The 19,569-nt window shown below is 60.1% G+C and overlaps 3 protein-coding genes and 1 long non-coding RNA gene across 9 annotated transcripts; 2 read left to right on the top strand and 2 right to left on the bottom strand.

Moving 5' to 3' along the window:
* Nucleotides 1-1,585: 1,585 nt before the first annotated feature.
* On the top strand, nucleotides 1,586-7,737 carry HDGF (heparin binding growth factor). Of its 3 annotated transcripts, XM_029935954.1 has the most exons (6): nucleotides 2,751-2,822; nucleotides 4,676-4,752; nucleotides 4,874-5,012; nucleotides 5,663-5,848; nucleotides 6,088-6,305; nucleotides 7,463-7,737. In XM_029935954.1, exons 2-6 carry the CDS (start codon nucleotides 4,685-4,687, stop codon nucleotides 7,566-7,568), a joined length of 717 nt encoding a protein of 238 aa, XP_029791814.1. In that variant the 5' UTR covers nucleotides 2,751-2,822; nucleotides 4,676-4,684; the 3' UTR covers nucleotides 7,569-7,737. The 3 variants fall into 3 exon arrangements, with proteins under 3 accessions (XP_029791815.1, XP_029791814.1, XP_029791813.1); XM_029935955.1 differs by lacking the exons at nucleotides 2,751-2,822; nucleotides 6,088-6,305; nucleotides 7,463-7,737 and adding exons at nucleotides 1,586-1,972; nucleotides 5,443-5,512 and having other exon boundaries at nucleotides 5,663-5,755; XM_029935953.1 differs by lacking the exons at nucleotides 2,751-2,822; nucleotides 7,463-7,737 and adding an exon at nucleotides 6,452-7,346.
* An 882-nt stretch (nucleotides 7,738-8,619) lies between these two features.
* MRPL24 (mitochondrial ribosomal protein L24) lies at nucleotides 8,620-11,943 on the top strand. The gene is made up of 6 exons (XM_029935961.1): nucleotides 8,620-8,703; nucleotides 10,279-10,505; nucleotides 10,579-10,674; nucleotides 10,872-10,975; nucleotides 11,237-11,367; nucleotides 11,459-11,943. Exons 2-6 carry the CDS (start codon nucleotides 10,323-10,325, stop codon nucleotides 11,593-11,595), a joined length of 651 nt encoding a protein of 216 aa, XP_029791821.1. The 5' UTR covers nucleotides 8,620-8,703; nucleotides 10,279-10,322; the 3' UTR covers nucleotides 11,596-11,943.
* On the bottom strand, nucleotides 11,904-19,479 carry RRNAD1 (ribosomal RNA adenine dimethylase domain containing 1). 4 transcript variants are annotated; one of them, XM_029935958.1, is made up of 8 exons: nucleotides 19,259-19,479; nucleotides 15,492-15,616; nucleotides 15,194-15,386; nucleotides 14,754-14,816; nucleotides 14,132-14,275; nucleotides 13,251-13,732; nucleotides 12,502-12,686; nucleotides 11,904-12,190 (listed from the first exon to the last, which is right to left on the bottom strand). In XM_029935958.1, the coding sequence occupies exons 1-8, from the start codon at nucleotides 19,367-19,369 to the stop codon at nucleotides 12,069-12,071; spliced, it is 1,425 nt and encodes a 474-aa protein (XP_029791818.1). In that variant the 5' UTR covers nucleotides 19,370-19,479; the 3' UTR covers nucleotides 11,904-12,068. The 4 variants fall into 4 exon arrangements, with proteins under 4 accessions (XP_029791818.1, XP_029791819.1, XP_029791817.1 ...); XM_029935959.1 differs by lacking the exon at nucleotides 19,259-19,479 and adding an exon at nucleotides 19,121-19,252; XM_029935957.1 differs by lacking the exon at nucleotides 19,259-19,479 and adding an exon at nucleotides 16,334-17,080 and having other exon boundaries at nucleotides 15,194-15,301.
* On the bottom strand, nucleotides 17,399-18,012 carry LOC115288553. Its single transcript, XR_003907073.1, has 2 exons — nucleotides 17,914-18,012; nucleotides 17,399-17,833 (listed from the first exon to the last, which is right to left on the bottom strand). It is a non-coding gene; the product is annotated as an uncharacterized LOC115288553 (long non-coding RNA).
* Nucleotides 19,480-19,569: the final 90 nt, after the last annotated feature.

Raw genomic sequence — 19,569 nt, forward strand, 5'->3', positions numbered from 1 at the left:
TGGAGCCTGGGAAGTTGCGCCAGGTCCCACCGGGCCCTGTTCAGGGGGCAGGCCAACTTTGGGGCCACTCAGAAACCCCAGGAGCCCCTTCCTCACCCCGCACTTTCTCCCGAGGACTGTGCTAAATCCCATGTGCTTTCAGCTCCTTGTTCCCTGAAACTTGTAGGTGTCCGGCCTCTGGAATGGAATCGAGGGACTCTCTTAGCTTCCAGGGCCTCCTAAGCGCCGGCCCGCGAGGGGGACGGGGGTGGGGGGGTGCTTCTGGGAGGAAGAAGCCTTGTGTATTGGGGTATGTGGTGTGTGAACACTTGCGTACTTTACCCTGCACCTTTGATCCATCTGGCTTCTTGGCCCAATTGCCAAGGCCCTGTTGGGCAGGGCAAGAACTGAACCCGTGTCTCTAGGGCTCCCACCTCCTGGGGGTGGGACAAAGTCCGGAGGCCAGGCCCCAGGGAGGGGGTGCAGCTGGAATGTGGGTTGCGGGGGGACTCTTTCTGGATCAGGGAAGAGAAATCAGGGAGGGGGACACAGACGGGCCCAGATTGGCCCCTGGGAGGTAAAACTTCAGGTTTCTGGTGGCCTTTAGGGTGAGGCTGCACCTGGGACTGGGGATGCCATTTAGTTTGGTCTTCATCTTCCCTTGGCCTCCAGAACAGAAGGGCGGGACCAAGGGGCAGTGGCTTCCTGTTGAGGCCTGGACCTTTCAGATAGAGGTTTGGGGAGGAGAGGTCAGACTGGATCTCCAGGATAGGAGGGTGCCACCCAGCCTTCGGTTGTGACATCTGGGGATGCACCCAAGGCTCTTATCTCCCACGTAGATCCCCCTGTGATGCCAAAACAACAGACACACTGGGTTTCCTCACCCTGGGTGGATGCTATCTTAGCCTCCCAGGGTGGCAGAGTGAAGGGGTCTGGCATCTCCCGGGACCAAGGAGTCAGGGGGCCTCGTGGACGGCCAGGTGAAGGCCGCTGAGTGGATTTTCCTTCGTCAGCCCCTGCCCCCCCGCCCGGGAGGATGGCTGGCTTTGGGTGAGGCTGGAGGGCCCTGCCAGAGGGACCGCGTGGTGGGCCAGACCTGTCTGGGTTGTAGTGTGGCTGCTGTCTTAATGGACTCCCTCCCCCTCTCCCTTCAGCTTGACTTGTTGGGGTGGGGGATCTCCAAGCACTCAACAATTAACCTCCAAGACTCAGGGATCTTCCCCGCCCCCCCACCCCAGGTTCCTTCCTCCTCTCTTTCTTCCTGTTTCACAATCCCAGAAAACCTGAGCAGCCAGAGGGCCTCACCCAGCTTTCCTCCCTCCCCCACGGCCAGGCACCACCTTCTCTTTTCTGCCTCTTGGGCTTGCCACACTTTCCCGGCCCCAACTGTCTCCTGCCCCAGATTTTCCGGTTCCTGGGTCAGACCAGGCTTGGCTCTGGGTGTGGTGGTCAGAACCATGGCTGGAAATCAGCGTGGGCTTAGCCTTCCTGCTGTCTTTCTGTGTGCAGTCGGGGGGGGGGGTGCAGTCCCCTCCCCCATGTCTCACCTGGGTTCCCTCATCAGGCTTCGAGGGTGGCTGTGAGCTCTGGCGGGGGATGGGGGGAGAGCATTTCATGTGCTCAGGTCTGTCTGATGGAGCCGGGCAAATGCAGACGGTTGGGCCTGGTGTGGATGGGCCCCCGGCCTGGGTTCCCGGAATGGCTGAGAAGTAGCAGAGCCCCTCCCTTGTTGGCCAGTAGAGGGGGTGCAGTGGGGTCCCTGTCCCTGATCTGGCCCCACCCTGACCCACTTATCCTTGACTCACTTGTTGTGAGTCACAGCCTGGATCTAAAGGAAGGCCCGCCTGGGAGACCCATGTTGGTACTGGGGATACAGGGCTCCCCTGGGACCTCGTGTCCTCCATATGGAGGAGGAACTGCCCTTCACTTCCAAATGCGAGAAGCCAGTTTCCTTGGTAGCTTGAAGGATGGAGGGGACTTGCCCCTGTTTGAGGTGAGGGGTGGGAATTCTGCTCAGCAAACAGCCCATCTGTCTTGGCGCTTTCCCCACAGGCACCCACGGTCAAGGTGAGGTAGGGAGCAGGTGACCCTTTTGGGGTAGATGCCCATCTACCCAGGCCCCTGGCCCGCCTCTTTGCCTCTTTCCTCCAGACCCGCCCTTTATTTGGCCAGAAGTCAGCAGGGCGAGTGTATCTGGTGCGTCCTTCTATTTTTAATTTTCATCCATTCTTTTGTTTCTCCTCCTCCCCTGAGGCTGGGCAGCTGGTGGCCCCCTGGGTCCCCTGTCACACCGTTGGGCTGCCTGGGAGGGAGTTCACTTGACACAGGAAAGCCCTGCAGAGCAGCCCTTGGAGGGCTGTGCTCCCCAAGAGAGCTTCCTGGCCCCTCCTGTCTGACCCTTCCTTCACCCCACCCCCTCTCCTGAGCCTCAGTTTCTCCCCTTTCACCCCACCTGCGCGTTGAGGCCCTGGCTCAGGTGTGAGTCCCCAGCGCGAGGTGCCCCAATGCACCCCCAAGAAGGCCGCTTAGCCTGCCACTCCTGCCCTGGTTTCTTGGGTCGAGATGGGTGGAGAAGAGGCTTAGGGAAGGGTTTATGCTATTGTGCATGTGTGTCTCTGGAGACCTCTAAGCCCTGGAGGCTCTCATTTTGTTTTTCGCTTGCCCCCCTCTGAGTCGAGAGTGGGGAGCCAGCTGGTCACAAGACCCAGGTGTCCCTGCCGAGGACTGGCCCCTCCTCCGCCGGCACCGGGACCTGGCTTGCTGAGAAGGGCCTGGGCCCTCCAGCGCTAGCTGCGGTTTCCAGCACCGCCGGGGACCCAGGTGCCAGACTCCAGGCTCAGGAGGTGGGGTGTGTGAGTGTCCCCTCCTCCCCAATCCGGAGGGGGGGGAGGGGTGGCCACATTCCTAGTTGCTGAGTGGCCCCGGGGGCGGGGTGGGTTGTCATGGCGATGCGGATCCTGTTTGTGGGGGGGAACTGCATGCCTTTCCACCCCCTGCTATCACACCCCAGCTCCTGGTCATGGGGAGGGCCCAGTTGCTGCTCGGCTTTCCTGGGGGGAGGGGCTGGACTTCTGTCCCCAGAGGCCACAGGGCGAGGGGGGAGGTGCCCAGGAACCTGAAGACTCCATGCCTGGAGCAAGAAGCCCCTCAGATCGGCGCCCAGGGCTCCACCCCATCTCCTGGGTGTGTCTCCGCGCCTTCTCACCACCCAGCCTCCCTGTGTCCCCAGGCCCCCAGGTCAGACACTGTCCCAGTCCTGGTGGTAATCGATGCCTCGGGCTGCCTGTTTCCTATCTGCGCGTGGGGCCCCAGTCAACATGGCCACCTGGCTTGTGGCCGGAGGGAAGCCCGGCAGCCGAGGCGGCTACTGCAAGTTCTGCTGGGAGTTGTAGTCCCCCGACCCCCAGCTCCCTTGGCCCCGCCTCCCAGGGCCTGATCTGGGGAGGCCGTTGGGGCCACTGCCTGTGCATTTCCTGACAGCAGAGCTCTGCGCTGTACCCCGCTCATGCCCCCCAGGACATGGGGGCAGGGGGTCAAGGCAGAAGACCAACTCTGAGACCCTCACTGACTTCTGTCGTGGGGATGGGGCTCAGTTTCCTCATCTGTAAAAGGAGAGGGTCTGACTGTATCAAGACGGTTTTCAGAGTGTTCCCCAGAAGCCTTTAGAGTTGCTTCCTGGGTGTGGGGGGGGGTGTTGAATAGGCAGCCCCTTGGCGTTACTCCTTCACTTCAGCCAGAGCAGTTGGCCTTTCTCTGTCTCATGGACTCGTTGAGCAGATCTTCCTTGTGAACCTGCTGTGTGTGGTGCACCTGCTGTCTGATCTCAGGGCAGGTGCAGGCCAGAGTTCCCGTGGGCGATGTCCAGATGCCAACGTGGGTAGCCATCGCACTGGCCCCTCGGGAGGAGGGTGCTAAGGCTCCTATGGGGGCCCAGCTGGGGCCAGGAGGGGTGGAGGCGCCCCTGGAGGAAGCCATGCAGGGCTGAGGTTGGAGGGCTCCCCAGGTTCGTGAGTGTGGGAGACCAGAGACCTGTGTGGCCACAGCAGAGAGTGGAAAGCAGCCAGTGGCCGAGGAGGAGCACTAGTACACATGGGGCGAACCACAGGCCAAGTTATGCCATTTAATCCTGCCGACCCTGTGGCTTAAGCTCGGTGACCCTCTCTGTTTACAGATGAGGAAACTGAGTTCAGTAAGTTGCCCAAGGTCGCACAGATGTGGGTGGCCCTGGGACTCAGACCTTGGTGCTCTGGAAAAGAGGTGGACCCGGGGGGGGGGGGGACAGGGGGGTCTCTCTGGTCACCAGCAGATGTGGGAGGGTTTCCAGGGGGTGAAGTGCTTGAGCACTGGGAACGCCCACTCTGGCTGCCATGGGGCCCGAGCGTTGTAGATGGGCTGTGGTCCAGGGAGAGTGGAGGCCGGGGGCCCGAGGGAAGAGGTGCGCGGGTGCCGTCAGGGACGTGGGCTCCTGGGCACGCAGGACGGTGCCATCTGGCTTGAGGAGAGGGGCCGACTCTAGGTCTCTGCCGGGCCTTCTGGCTTAGAATGAAGCCCCACCGCTGAAGAGGGTTCAGAAATCACCTTGGCGATCTCCTGGGCTCCTTGCAGTCGGGTTTTGCACAGATGCGTCCTGGAAGCCAACCTCGGGCCCAAATTTGTGACCTTAGGACTCCACTCACTTCCCTCTTCTTGCTCCCAGATTGATGAGATGCCCGAGGCCGCCGTGAAGTCGACAGCCAACAAGTACCAAGTCTTTTTTTTCGGGACCCATGAGACGTGAGTGAGGGGCCGGAGGGGGGGGACGGCCGTGGGCAGACCACTGTGGGCGCCCCTCCCCCTCGGGCCACGCAGCTCAGGCAGGGAGGGCTCCAGAGCACAGTCTCCCGTCTCTCCCCAGGGCATTCCTGGGCCCCAAAGACCTCTTCCCTTACGAGGAGTCCAAGGAGAAGTTTGGCAAGCCCAACAAGAGGAAAGGGTTCAGCGAGGGGCTGTGGGAGATCGAGAACAATCCTACCGTCAAGGCCTCGGGCTACCAGGTGAGCAGCCATCGGCCCCAAAGATCCCCTGGAAAGCAGGTGTGGCCACCGGCTCGCTCGCTCGGGACCCCGGGCCCACGTGGGGTGCTTAGCCTTCAGGACGGAGAAACCAGGACGTTCAGAGGCAGGGGCTCCTGGGGGTGGGGTGGGGAGGCCCTGCAGGAGGGGCTGGGTTGGGGGGGTGTGGTATCGTTGAGCTATTAGTGGCCTGGGGGGCAAGGACAGGACAGAGGCGGTAAGTGGAGACAGCCCTCCATGGGACCCAGTGTGAGTGTAGGACTTGGCCTTAACTCTTTCCACGAAGGCTTCCCGGAGGAGGTGCTTGTGAGCCGGGCAGGATGAGGCGGGAGGGTGGGGGGCGGGGTCGGCGGGGAAAGGGTCCCAGCTCCCTTTGGGAGAAGGTGACCCGAGGTTTTGCCTCCTGCTCCAGCCCTCCCCCCTCCTGCACAGAGCCCTGCCTGCCCGGCCAGTGGGTTTAGCCCGGGGCTAATCCGACAGAGGTGGGTCTCAAATCACTCGTGAGACTGGGCACCTGGGGGGGGCGGGGGTGAGGCGGGAGAAGGAAGGAGTGAGTGGCTGAGGGTGGGTCTGGGGAGGGGCCCCCGCAAGCCACACGGGTGCCACTCAGCCTCTGCTGTCTCTGCGTGCAGTCCACCCCGAAGAAGAGCTCTGTGGAGGAGCCCGAGCCCGAGCCTGAGCCCGCGGAGGGGGACGGCGACAAGAAGGGGAGCGCGGAGGGCAGCAGCGATGAGGAAGGGAAGCTGGTCATCGATGAGCCGGCCAAGGAGAAGAACGAGAAGGGGGCGCTGAAGCGGAGGGCGGGGGACCTGCTGGAGGTGAGCCACCCCCGCCGGGGCCCGGGGAAGCCAGCTGCCATTGCAGAGGCCCCCCGGTCTGGGGCCCCTTGCCAAGAAGCCGGGGCACAGGAGACCCTTCAGCGGCAGGGGGCTCGGGAAGGGGATTGTGAGTGCGTCTAGGAAGGAGCCTCTGTGGAAGGGGGGGCGCAGGTAGGTGGCTGGCACCCCCCCCCCCCGCTTTGGCCTCAGCCTGCCTCGTCTCTGCCGATACTACCTAGGACTCCCCAAAACGTCCCAAGGAGACAGAAGACCCCGAAGGGGAGGAGAAGGAAGTAGCCCCCTTGGAGGCTGAGAGGCCCCTCCCTGTGGAGAAGAACAGCACCCCCTCTGAGCCCGGCTCCGGCCGGGGCCTTCCTCGGGAGGAAGAGGAGGAGTTAGAGGAGGAAGAGGCTGCCAAGGAAGATGCTGAGGCCCCAGGCATCAGAGATCGTGAGAGGTGAGGGAGCCCCCTGCCCCGGGCAGCTGGGCTCCAGGGCCGGCCACTGGGGGGGGGGGGGGCTCGAGGCAGGGTGGGTTCTCCCAGGACTTTCCCAAGGCCACACCCATAACCCTTGTCCCCTCCAACCCTCCCCCCGCCCGCAGCCTGTAGCCACCAATGTTTCAAGAGGAGCCCCCGCCCCGTTCCTGCTGCTGTCTGGGTGCTACTGGGGAAACTGGCCATGGCCTGCAAACTGGGAACCCCACCCCGCTCTCCTCCACCACTTACTCTCCCCACTCCAAGCCCAGCGCCTGGAGATTGCCCTGGCCCTCACGTCCAGGTCCCCACACCCCTGCAGTCTCAGTCAGGGCCATGTCTTCTGCTTCGTGGGCTGCGATGAGGCCATTGTGTCCCTTCCTGCCGGGAGCTGTTTCCCAGGGTGTCTGGACTGGGTGTTTCTGCCTCCTGACTCCTCTCTGCCCCGCCCCGCCCCCAGCATTCTGGACCTCTGGATTAGCTGGCGTAGGGGGAGGACCGGGAGGGATGCAGAGTAAACCGCAGGGTAGGCTTCTGGGCCTGAGAGGGGCGATCTTCCAGTTGGGGCGGGGGTCAGGCAGGAAGATGGCATCTTCTCACGCTCCTGTCCCTTCCGCCCGGACTTGTCCTCTCCGCTGCCTAGATTCAGGGAAAGTGGGCCAGCCCTTAGGGGAGGGGCTCCCTTCCATAAATCCTTGATGATTGACAACATTCATTCTTCTGGGAGTTGTAGTTGATCATCAGATAATTCGGAGGCTCCCCAGTTGTTTGGGCCGAGGACCTGAGACCCCGGAGGGTTGGCTTCACCCAGCTGGGGTGGCTGTGTTGAGGACTGTGTCCGCCTCTGATCTCTGGCCAGAGATAGGATGCCCTGGGGAGATGCCTGCGCTGCCCTTTCCCTCTCCCCACAGTGCTCAAGGCCGGCCTACAGTCACGTGTCACCCAGACATAAAGGAAAAGACACATTTTTTAGGACGTTTTTAATAAAAGAAAATTAACAAAAAAAATTTTAAAGACCCCCCCCCCATCCCTTTGTGTGCCACCCTCCCACCCCGCCCCTTCCCTCTCCTGCCCCTGTTTCTGAGGTGTCCTGGGAGGCTCCCCTTCGATTTGGGGTTTGATGGCTTTTCTTTTTGTAGCTGGGGCTTTGGTGTTCCTTCTGGTGTCCATTCCCATCACGTCCCTCACCTGGTCTACTCTGCGTTGTCACCAGATCCGAACCCCACTGGGAGGACAGGGGAGTGAGTGCCCTGGCCCAGCCTCTGTAGCGGCCTCTCCGCCTCTCTCCCGCCTCCTGTCTCCCCCCTCTCCCTCGGGCTCTGATGAAAAATTGCTGACTGTAGCTTTGGGACTTTAGCTCTGAGAACCGTAGACGATTTCAGTTCTAGGAAAATAAAACCCGTTGATTACTACATTGGATTTTGACTGATTCTTCGGGTGGAAGGCAGGCCGGTGTTGGTGAACTGAGGTGGGGAAAAGTGCAGGCCATTTCCAGGCCACCTTCCCAGACAGAGGCCGCCCCAGCCTCAATTCCCAGGCTGCTACCCAGGAGGGCGAAGGTCCAGGAGTGAGCTGCGTTGTCCTGTGCCCAGCAGCCCCTTCTGAACGCTGTCCGCCCGCTACCCCGCTACCCCGGGGAAGCCTCGAGAAGTGCAGTGTGCGTGCTGCCATCCGACCCCAGCCCCCTGCGGCCTCGGGGAGGGGAGGGGCTGCTGGGTGGCTGAGCGTAGGAGCTGGGGATGCCTGCCACCCTCCGCCGGTGGGGATGGGCGGGGGGCCTGGTCGCGTGGAACCGCCGAGTTGCATGCGTACGCTGGACCAGATCATCCCAGGTGCCTCCCATAGCTGACATTTTGTGACTAACTCATCGACCGGCAGTGGAAGGGCCCACGTGTCATCCCTTTCTGCAGAAGACCTAGGACAGTTTCTTAATGTGCCCTGACTCCCCCTCCCCCCATAGAAGGGCGCATGGGATGAGGACAGGCCGCAGCCCAGCCTAGAAAGGGAAGCCCTCTGCTTTGAACCAGAAGCCACAATCCCCTAGAAAATGGAGCCCTCCTCTCTGAGAACTACGATTCCCAGCGGCCTCCTCGCCGAGCGTGTGCAGGGACGCGCCGAGGGCCGCAGCCTATCATGCCCTGCCTTCAACTCCCGACATGCCTCTCGGTGTGCCTTGATTTCCTTCCTCGATTTCCTACCCGACCAAATTTCCTGTTTCCCCGCTCGCTCCGTAGCCGTGGACTACAACTTCCAGCTTTCAGAGCGACGGTGGTTTGAGGGTCCGCTCTGCGTTCAGACTACATTTCCCAGAAAGCGGAGGGACCGGGGGCTGAGGGCGCATGTGCGGACGCCGCTGCCGGAGGCGCGGCGGGCAGTGGAGGTGAGCGTGGAGTTCCCGGTGGTGCCGGCCGTCCTGGGCTCGCCCGCGATTTCTTTGCTGCTTGGGGCGGGTGGGTGGTGAAAACTGCTAGGACCGAGGCCCGGACACGCTGCGGAAGCCCCCCGGGGACAGCCCCTGCAGGGTGTGCGGGAGAGGAGGGCAGGGCCTGGGTGCTGGTCTCTCGGGGTCTCCTCCCGGGACTGCAGAACTAGAGTGGCTGGTGGCTGGCCTTTTGCAGCGATCCCGCCCCGTCCTGGGGCCGAACGCTGGCCCCGCAGCCCTGAGCTCCCGGCTTCCTCGTCTAGGGATGGAACCTTGGGGTACCGCAGTCTGTCTGCTTTCTGGGGGGCGGGGGGCGGGAAGATCAGACGCTAGTTAATCGTGAGGTCCCTGCACTATGCCTGTCACTGTGTCCTAAGCGTTTGTTGAATCTGCACGGGAATTGAAGCCAACGTTAATTGAAGATAATGAGGCACTTTCTTTTTCGCATTGAGAAGTATAAAGAAGAAAAATCCGACCGTTCAGATAAACCACTTTTCCTTTCCAACGCATGTTGTTGGAAAATGTAAACAAAGTTTGTGGGAAAGAAGCAAGATGTTTTAATTTGCCCAAAAGGCATAATGCTATTCATACTATTCTGTCCATTGTTCTCTTAAAGAAACAGTAGTTTGAATGACCCCAACAACCCTGCAGGGTTTTAAGGATGAGGGCAGGAGCTTGTTGCCTTGGATCACGGAGGAAGGCAGTGGACCAGGGACTGGAACCCACAGCTCTTTATGTCGTTAGAGCGCACTTTGTACTTTGAGGTTAGACTCCAGAGTCCTGGGATGGAGCCCCCGCATCAGGCTCTGTGCTGAGTGTGGGGCCTGCTGGGGATTCTTTGTCCCTCGGCCCCTCTCCCCTGCTTGCTCTCACTTAAAAATAAGTAAGTAAATAAAAACTGAAGCACTTAACTGTCTTTACTCTCCATTCTCCCACCACCCCAGCTGGGTGAGCCCCTCACCCAAAACTGGGAGGCTTAGAGTGTATACTTACTTGGGAAATGTAGGACTTGGTAATCCTAAAGTCTGGCTCTGGGACTGGTTTCCTTTGGGAAAAAAACTGTCTTAGGGAGGCATAGGGGTTATTTAGGGATTGGAAGTGGTGCAGGGGGTTTGAGTACCATTTTTAAGTCACTGCCTGCCCCTTGGCCTTGTGCCTCTTTGTTCCATTTACCCGTGCTCTTCCCATCCTGCTGTTCTGCACCGATCCAGTAACTTGTTTATTAAGTACCTACTGTGTGCCAGGCCCTACTTGGAGCTGTTTGATCCAGGGGTGGCTAGACCGCATGGTCCCTGGCCTCAATGAACTTTCTGGACTTGGAAGTCAGACGTATGTGGTTTGAATGCCAGTTCTCTCACGTACTAACTAGCCCTGTGACCACGGGCAAGTCACCAAGCCCATGTCCTTATCTGTAAAGTGAAGACAGCAGCTTGTGAGGATTCAGTGAGATGACATCCCTTTAGCGGCAGACTAAGTGTTTAAAAAATGTTCCTTCTGCTTCTTTGCCTGCTTGTTTCTGTCTGTCTCCTTCAGAGCTAACAAGGAAAGTTTCTGGAGATTTCTCACAGCCTCCAGCCATGCGTCTGTCTGGCCTACTGGCCTTGGCATCCAAGGTCACCCTCCCCCGCGACTACCGCTATGGGATGAGCCGCCCAGGCTCTCTTGCAGACAAGAGGAAGAACCCTCCGGGGACCAGGCGGCGCCGGGTGGCCGTGGAGCCCATCTCAGATGAAGAGTGGCATCTGTTCTGTGGGGACAGGGTGAGCCTTGGAGAAGGTGGAGGGGGGACTCCTGGGTGAGGATCCCCCTCCCCGACCCTCACGTCTTCTGCAGGTGGAGATCCTAGAAGGCAAGGATGCTGGGAAGCAAGGCAAAGTGGTTCAAGTCATCCGGCAGCGCAACTGGGTGGTCCTGGAGGGACTGAACACAGTGAGTGAAGTTGGGGTGCTCAGGAAGCCCGTCCCCTCTGTCACTGCATTCGGAGACACCTAGGGAGGCGGGTGATGAGCTGCAGGGACAGAGACAGCCGACGTCTGTTCTCCAGCTTGGGCTGAACGCTCTGAGCCACGGTGGGCAAGCCCCCTCTCCCACCCCCTAGTTCTCATAGCCCCCCTTCTTTTGGACAGCACTACCGTTACGTGGGCAAGACCGCGGATTCCCGGGGGACCATGATCCCCAGCGAGGCGCCCTTGCTCTACCGCCAGGTCAAACTTGTGGATCCTGTGGACAGGCAAGCACATGGGGCTCTGGTCAGAGGGCTTGTCTGTGTAGGTGGTGATCACATTTCTACAAAAGGAATGGTGGTGGGAGGCTCTGGATGGAGATGAAGAGGGGGCATCTGTCTCATGGACTTGACCCCCTGGGAGTCACACCCCAGTACAGACAGCAGCAAGATGGCGGCCTTCATGTTCTCAGCCATTGGCTTGGGGCGGGGGGGCATGTAGCTGGAACATGTGGTCCCCACGCTGGGTTCATCTCTTCTGTCCACTAGGAAACCCACTGACGTGGAGTGGAGGTTCACAGAGGCTGGAGAGCGGGTGCGTGTCTCCACGAGATCAGGGAGAATTATCCCCAAACCGGAGTTTCCCAGAGCTGACGGCATCGTCCCTGAGACCTGGACTGGTGAGGCTGGGCGAGGGGCAGCGGGGAGGGGGGAGGAGGAGGAGGGGAAGGGAGGGGATTGCCCATCGTCTTCCTTCCTCTGGCTCTCCAGATGGCCCCAAAGACACATCAGTCGAAGATGCTCTAGAAAAAACCTACGTGCCCCGTTTAAAGACACTGGAGGAGGAGGTGATGGAGGCGATGGGGATTCAGGAGACGCGGAGACACAAGAAGGTCTATTGGTACTGATCCTGCAGACGGGGCTATTCCCCTGGTCTTAGCCTCGAAGGTCGGGGCCACTCTTCTCAGATGCCAGTAAGGAGCCAGGAGTGCCATGCCCACCTGCCGCCGTCTGCTAGACCCTGACCCCCCGCGCACCTGCGCCTGGGACTACAGGAAGGGGCATCTGTCCTTACCGTGTGACAGCCTGGATGGAGGTTAAGGCAGCTTCCACAGGGGCAGGGCCTGCAGGGTCCAGGGGACCCTAGAGTCTCGGGATGCTGCCTGTCAGGGAGGCTGGTAGGGCTGGGGGTGGAGAAATCAAACTGGCAGCGAAATAAAGATTTCACTATTTAATAAATTAAAAATAAACTTGTACACAGTATTACGTTAATATGTGGAGAGAGAGGCCAGGGTTCCAGGGACCTTGGAGGCTGGTCCTCAGGGCAAGGGATCAGGCTGCCACCCAGGCTGGCATCTAGGGGGGCTCCAGGTGGCAGTGGTCAGCTGTCTTCAGTTTCCAGAAGAGAGAAGGCCTCACCCAGGGGCCTCTTGGTGGCCACCAGAACCAGGTTTCTGGGAGAGAGTTCAGGACTAAAGATGGGCAGGAGCTCAGCATGGAAGTCTGGAGGAAAGGGGGGCGCTGCTCAGACAGGGAAACCTTGAACCCAGCGCCTCCCTGCCACGCCTGTGGGCACAGCCTCCTTTCCCATGGGGAAGTCAGGGGACCCAGTTCTCTACCGGGAATGCGCGTGTCCAAGACACTGACACCCTAACCGCCCGGGTCCTCGCTTAAAATGCAAGACACAGTTGGGAGCCTGATTTAGCAGGAATGTGCGCTCCCACTCCACTGAGTCCCACCCGGGAGATGGGGGGCCTGGGGCCTAAAGGAGGCCCCCCCGCCAGCCCCGGGTCCTTGCCGCGGGCCCCCCTCACCCTGCTCCTGAAGGTAAAGCAGCCGGTCCAGCAGGATCAAGGTCTCCACCAGTGGGGCCAGGAGCAGGGCCAGGCTGAAGAAGGCCACCACCCGGTCCTCCTGGGCCTGGTGGGCCCGGAGCGCAGCCAGGTCCAGTGGCAGCTGGGGGTCCAGCCCCGCGCGCAGCAGCCCCCGCTGCACGTATCTGTGGGGTCAGCCACAGACGGTGCTCAGTGCGGCCTCGGGCTGCCACCTCCCACCCAGACCGGACACTCCTGACCCGATGGCGGCTTTGCTTAACTTGCCTCCTGCGTACGCGTTTCTAAAATTTCCTGGCTGGGAGCTGTCTGTCCAATAGACTGATCCCAAAATGCATTTTCAGCCAGGTCGGTACAATAATCTGGCCATATTTTTAGCACTTAAAAAAAAACTTGATAGTCCCTGGACAAGAGAGTGACAACTCCGTCCTAAAGGAATTCTGAGAAGCTACCCAGACCTCACAATCAGCCCCCTGGGCACATTTAAGTCTTTCCTCTGTTTTTGAGAAACAGAGAGAGGGAGTTTGCTTGAGAGCAGGGGAGGGGCAGAGGGAGAGGATCTCAAGCAGGCCTCTGGCCCTGGACAGATCGTGACCGGAGCTGGAATCAGAGCCCGCCGCCTGCCTGCCTGCGGCACCCAGGTGCCCCATGGACCTCCCTTCTCACTGAAAAGCCAGGCTGGGAGGGACACCTGGTGACGCCCGGCCCCACCCCGCCGCCCCCAGCCTCACTCTTCGATCTTGAGCTCGTGGACCCTGGGGATCCCCTGCACACCGGGCCGTCGCAGCTCGGGCCGGGCAGCCCGGATGACCGTCTCCAGCGCCGCCCGGTAGCAGTGGGTGCGCAGGCCGGGGCCCGCCCGCCGCAGCCGCTCCGCATACTCCTCTAGCGCGTGGCAGGCGCCCTCCCGCAGCCTGTAGGGCAGCTCAGAGCCCCGCAGCCCCGCCACCCACCGACTCAGTGGGTAGCCGCCGGGCTCGCTCAGCTTCATGTAGCAGCAGCCCACCGAGGCCAGGGCCACCACTTCGGGGCAGGAGAAGTGGCGCAGCAAGGCGACGCTCAGGTCCCCGCAGGCATGCAGGCCCGTCAGCAGCAGGCGGGCCCCGTGGCCAGGCCGGGTCTCCAGCGGAAGCAGCAGCTCCTGGCACAGGGCCGTGGGCTCTACCCACCTAACCACGTGGTGCGGGGAGCAGCGAGGGCCGGCCTGGGTCACCTGCGGAGGCGGGCGAGAAGTCTGTCTGCCATCCTTGGGCCACCTCCGGCCACAGGGAGGGAGAGATGGGGGGGAGGCGGGGGAGAGCTGGGCTGAGCTCTGGGCCCACCGCCATGAGCGTAGCGGCCAACCTCCTGAGTCCCCGTTCGGTCCCGTCCCGAGCCTAATGAACACCCGATGGGTTGATTCATGGGGGGTTGGGAGCAGCGCGTGTCTGCTCGGGAAGCACTTTGGAACTACAAAGTGCCTTCAGGATGTGAGGTTTTGGTGAAGGTGGGCCCTCGAAGGGGCAGAACTGGCGCTCACGCCCGCAGCCCCGGAAACAAGGGGGTCAGCTGGTGCCAGCTCCTGCCAAGCAGACCCCGTCCCGCAGCCCAGCTGTGCAGAGAGCGGGCCCACCTGGGGCTTCCTCTTCTCCTCTTTCTCCAGGGCCTGCAGGAGCTCCCGGTCCAGGCGCCGGGCCCGCTCCACCAGTCTCTGGTCCCCGTCGATGCTCTTCACCGTCAGCCCCAGCCCCAGGGACATGAATCGGGAGAGATGGCCCTGGAGTCACGGGAGGGAAGGTGGGGACAGCCCCATTCAGTGCCCTCTCCACTGTCAGCCTCCTGAGCAGTGACTTGAGCACCTGGGTCCCAGGCCCCCAGAAGGCTTCAGTTCTGCCCGGCCTACTTCCGCCTCTTCCCCGCACCTGCTGCTGCCCTGGGGCCGTGGCCTGATAACCTGCCTCCAGCTCTCTCTCCCCACAGCTCAAAAATCAAAACAAAACCCCCAGGGGCGCCTGGGGGGGCTCAGTCAGTTAAACCTCCGACTTCAGCTCAGGTCATGATCTCACGTTTGTGGGTTCAAGCCCCGTGTCGGGCTCCGTGCTGACGGCTCAGAGCCTGGAGCTGCTTCTGATGCTGCGTCTCCCTCCCTCTCTGCCCCTCCCCATCTCCTGCTCTGTCTCTCTCGTTTTCAAAAACTAAATAAAACATTAAAAAAAAAACCCACCCAAACCCAGAACATTAGGGGTGTGGCTCACCTGGCCTGAGCCTATATCCACGACCTGGGTGCTGCCTGTGAGGCCGCTCAGCTTCTTCACCAGCTACGAGAGGAGGGAACAAAGCTCTCCAGGCCACTGGTTGTTGGCTCCCTGGGCAAACACCCCCAAAGGGGCGGAGGCGCGGCAGACGGCCGAGGAAGACAGGCAGGGGTGCCCCGGAAGACGAGACATCCGGAAGCCGGAAGGGAGGCGCTGAGCCCAGGCCCCACCTCCTCCGCTCGGCCCTCGCCCCGGGAGGCCCCACGCCTCCCACGCGGACCGCGGAGGTGGGCAGGTGGCCACGACTCAGACACCGACCCGTCGAGAGGGCGAACACACAAAACCCCGCATCGAGGCAGGGCTGTCCTACGCCCACCAAGGTGGTCCTGCAGGCAGTGCCGAGGACCCGCAGCCTGGAGGGGGCCCCCCAGCCATCTCACCTCCCCCAGCCTCCGGATCTCGTGCTGCTTCTTGGGCCTGACGTGCTTCCGGAAGGGCGCTGTGAGGCGGGAGCTCTGGCTGGGGTTCTCCAGGAACTCTGAGGGGGTCTGAAACCCAGGTGTCCGGGTAAAGGCCAGGGCATGGGCTGTGGACTTCAGGGCCAGCAGGGTGAGGGGCCACACCGACCTGTACCTGAGACAGGCCGGCCCGGGGCCCCGGTGAATAGCTCCATTGCATCCTGACAGTGCCCCGCCCCCGCCTTGCCCGCCCCCCAGCACGGGCCCCCCTTGCGCAGACCTCACTGCTTCCCCCTCGCCCGGCATCCCCAGCAGCTGCGCGGCCAGCTGGGGCGGGGTCAGGCCGTCCAGCGCTTCCCGCCACGAGCACGGGAGTGTGCCCCACAGGCTGTCGGTGAAAAACTCCTGCAGGAGAAGGGCAGGCGGTCAGCGGGCCCCCGGCCCCTCAGCCAAGGGCCACCGGCTGCAGCCGGCAGGTGCGCCCTGCTCCTCCGAGTCACCTCTCCTCTGAAGCCTGCCCGCGCCTCCCCTCGGCCCTCGGAGCCCAGAGGGCATTCTGGACACCCCTCTGGGCGCAGCGCCCCTGCTCACTGAGGCGCCCACTTTCTCGGCTCACCCGTACTTAAGGGCAAGGATGGTGTCTTCATTCACGTTGGCACCCGCAACCCCAGTCACTGGCTTGTGGTATCAGTGCAGTCCTGTTTGGTAATCTACCGTATTATGGGGGCGCCCGGGGGGCTCTGCCGGTTCAGTGTCCGACTTGATTTTGGCTCAGGTCCTGGTCTCAGGTCCTGCCAGCTCTGGGCTGACAGCGCGGAGCCTCTCTCTGCCCCAGCCCCTGCTTGTGCTCTCTCGCAAGAAAGTAAGCAAGCTTAGGGCCGCCTGGGGGGCTCAGTCGGTTAAGCATCTGACTTCAGCTCAGGTCACAAGCTCACGTCCATGGGTTCGATCTCCGTATCGGGCTCTGTGCTGCCAGCTCCGAGCCTGGAGCTGCTTCGGATTCTGTGTCTCCCTCTCTCTCTGCTCCTCCCCCACTCACATCTGTCTCTCAAAAAAGGAATAAATGTTTAAAAAATGTTTTGTAAAATAAGTAAACTTAAAAAAAAATCTACCACAGGGCACCTGGGCGCCTCAGCCGGTTCAGTGTCTGCCTTCCGCTCAATGATGATCTCGAGGCTGGGGAGGCTGAGCCCCTCGTGGGCTCTCTGCTTTGGATCCTCTCTCTCTCTCTGTCCCTCCCCCGGTCATGTTCTCTCCCTCTCGCTCTCAAAAATAAAAAAACGGTAAAAAGTAATCTACCATTATATGGCCCACACGCTTTTTTTGCCAGATGTGACATGTGCCAGAAGGTTTATTCATTCATTTGACACAAATTCTGGAGCTTTGTTTGGGCACCAGGCTCTAGTCCAGGCTCAGAGGACACAACGGTCAACCAGACAGACAAGATTCTTGCTCTCGCAGAGTTTACATTAACAAAACAAAACAAAGAAAACCTTCAGGTAACATCAAATGCCACACAGAGAATAAAGCACTAACGAGACCAGTAACACGATGGAGTCCGAGAGCACCGCGTCAGGGAGGACTGGCGGGCACTTGAGCTGAGACGTGAATCACAACCGGGCAAGAGCCGCGGCTGCCAGAGGCCGGGGGGCTTGTGAAACGGGTCAGGAGGGTCACGAAGCCCAAAGCTCCAGGTATAAAGTAAATACAGTAAATACATCCTGGGGGACGGCATTAACACGCAGCAAAGTGACCACAGCTAACGACGATGGACTGCCTATTTGCAAGCTGATGACCGGGGCGCCTGGGGGGCTCGACGGCTACGCCTCCGGCTTCGGCTCAGGTCAGAGCTCACGTTCGTGGGTTCGAGCCCCGCGTCAGGCTCTGTGCTGACAGCTAGCTCAGAGCCTGGAGCCTGCTTCCGGTTCTGTGTCTCCTTCTCTCTCTGCCCCTCCCCCTCTCATGCTCTGTCTCTCTCTGTATCAAAAATAAATAAAACATTTAAAAAAAAAAAAAGCTGATGACCTCAGAAGGTCTCCTCACAGCGAGTGTAACTTGAGAGGTGAAGGGTGTTAACTACACTTACTGTGGTGCTCATTTCACAACACACACAAATATCTAAGGACTAATGTATACCCCAAATATGTTATAGATCAATTTATACCTCGATTTAAAAAACTCAGGTAATTCCAAACACTCAAAAGACATTTTAATATACCAGGCACCGTCCGTGACATTTTCCATGTATTAATGCAGTTCATCTTCAAACAACCCTATGAGTGAAGTACTGTTTCTACTTGGCATTTTACAGAGAAGGAAACGGACACGGAGCAATTAAGCAACGTGCCCAGGTCAAAGTGCTGGTAAGTAGCAAAGCTCGGATCTAAAGCCAATTGGACTCTAATTCTTGCTCTTAATCACCGCAAAAGTGCATCCCAGGCTGACTAGCAAGTGCAAAGGCCCAGAGGCCTGCCGTATTTGTAGGACAGAAATCAGGCCAGTGTTGGCGTACTGGAGTCAGTGTGGGAGCGGATCAACGTGCTGGCCTTCAAGGAAGAGCAGGGGACAGATCATGTAGCACTTTCTAGTTAATGGTGAGGAGTTAAGACTTCATCAAAGCACCTAGGAAGCAAGGCAGTGTCTCGATCAGATTTATGGGTTTTTTAAGTAAACTCAACACCTAACATTAGGCTCAAACGTACCACTCCAGATCAAGACTGTAGCAGACTCTATGGACTGAGCCAGCCAGGTGCCCTGGTCAAATTTACAATTTTTCAAAATGTATTTTGAGAGAGATTGCAGATGTGAACCTCAGGGGAGCGGGGGGGGGGGGGGGGGGGGGGGGGGGGGGGGGGGGGGGGGGGGGGGGGGGGGGGGACAGGACAGAGAAGGAGGGAGAGAGACTCCTCAGCAGGCTCAGCACATCAGCACAGAGGCCGACTGGGCGGGTCCCACCACTGTGAGATCATGACCTGAGCCAAGATCAAGAGTTGGCCACTCAACTGACTGAGCCCCCCAGGCGCCCCACATGCACTTTACAGGGACCACGCTGCCTTGTGACGAAGCGGTTACGGAGAGGAAGTGAACAGAGATCAGTTAGAAAGTCCAGGAGAGAGAGGAGTGAGGCTCGGCAGGGTGGGAGCCATGGAGATGGAAACAAAGCGTGAATTTGGTGTCTGTTCTGGAGGCAGAGCCAGCAGGGCGCACTGGAGATCAATGGAGGAAAGAGCTGACTCAGGAATGGCTTCTGGGCGTGCCTGGGTGGCTCAGTGGGTTAAGCCTCCGACTTCGGCTCAGGTCAGATCTCACCTTCGTGGGTTCGAGCCCCGCGTCGGGCTCTGTGCTGACAGCTAGCTCAGAGCCTGGAGCCTGCTTCTGGTTCTGTGTCTCCTTCTCTCTCTGACCCTCCCCCTCTCATGCTCTATCTCTCTCTGTATCAAAAATAAATTAAAAAAACATTTAAAAATTTTTTAAAAAAAGAATGGCTTCTGGGCTTGGGGGCTGAACGATTCTGCGGATGCGGGTGCCACTTAAATGTCATCTCTGTCATTCTTCATAGTGATACTTCAGACAGGGATCCGTATTACAGCTGAGAAACGCGTGGCAAGGATTGCTTAAAAATGCCTACGTCTAACACAGTAAACGAGGCAGTCAAGCGGGTCTGGTTCCAGAGCTGCAGTTGTCCACTAGGCTCCTAAACCGGGACTTTATGCGAAGCTCGGAGGGATGAACACATGGGTTCCTGCAACACCTCCCAAGTCCCTGCGGGAGCTCAACGTGGCTGCTGCATGGCTCCGCTGTCCATGCATTTTACTTTGGACTTGGGAAAGTTAGAGAATCCACCTAGATACTAGAAATATTAATATGTATGTCAACGGAAAAACGGGGGGGGGTAACCCCAGTTCTAACCTTTTCTTGTACCGACAACAGACCGGAACCCAAAGGAAAAAGGAAAATAGAAGCCACCTCTCCAGAATCTGTCCCTGCCATGGGCACCCGGACAACCGCACAACCGGTAGCACCCCGCCCACACCCCTGTGGCCTCACGATGATGTAGGCGTCCAGGATGGGGCGGTAGCGCGCCAGCACGCGGGTGAGGTTCACGGCCAGCTGCCTCCTCTCCTCGTGAGAGAGGCCGCGGGTGGAGACGCCCGGCATCCCGGGGTCCAGCGGGTGGCGTCAGGAGCGAGAACGCGCCGAGCGGGGAGCCAGGGTTAGGGCCGCCGCGGGTCACCCTCGGCTCCCGCGGCCCCGGCCTGCGGCTGGGGCGGAAGACGGGACTCGTCCCCTGACGTCACAGGCCGCGACGCCCCCAGCACCCAGCGGGCGGCAGCGCGCACGCGCGGGGCGGGGCGCCG

Source organism: Suricata suricatta, chromosome 3 (assembly GCF_006229205.1).
Source record: "Suricata suricatta isolate VVHF042 chromosome 3, meerkat_22Aug2017_6uvM2_HiC, whole genome shotgun sequence".
NCBI classification, from domain to species: domain Eukaryota; kingdom Metazoa; phylum Chordata; class Mammalia; order Carnivora; family Herpestidae; genus Suricata; species Suricata suricatta.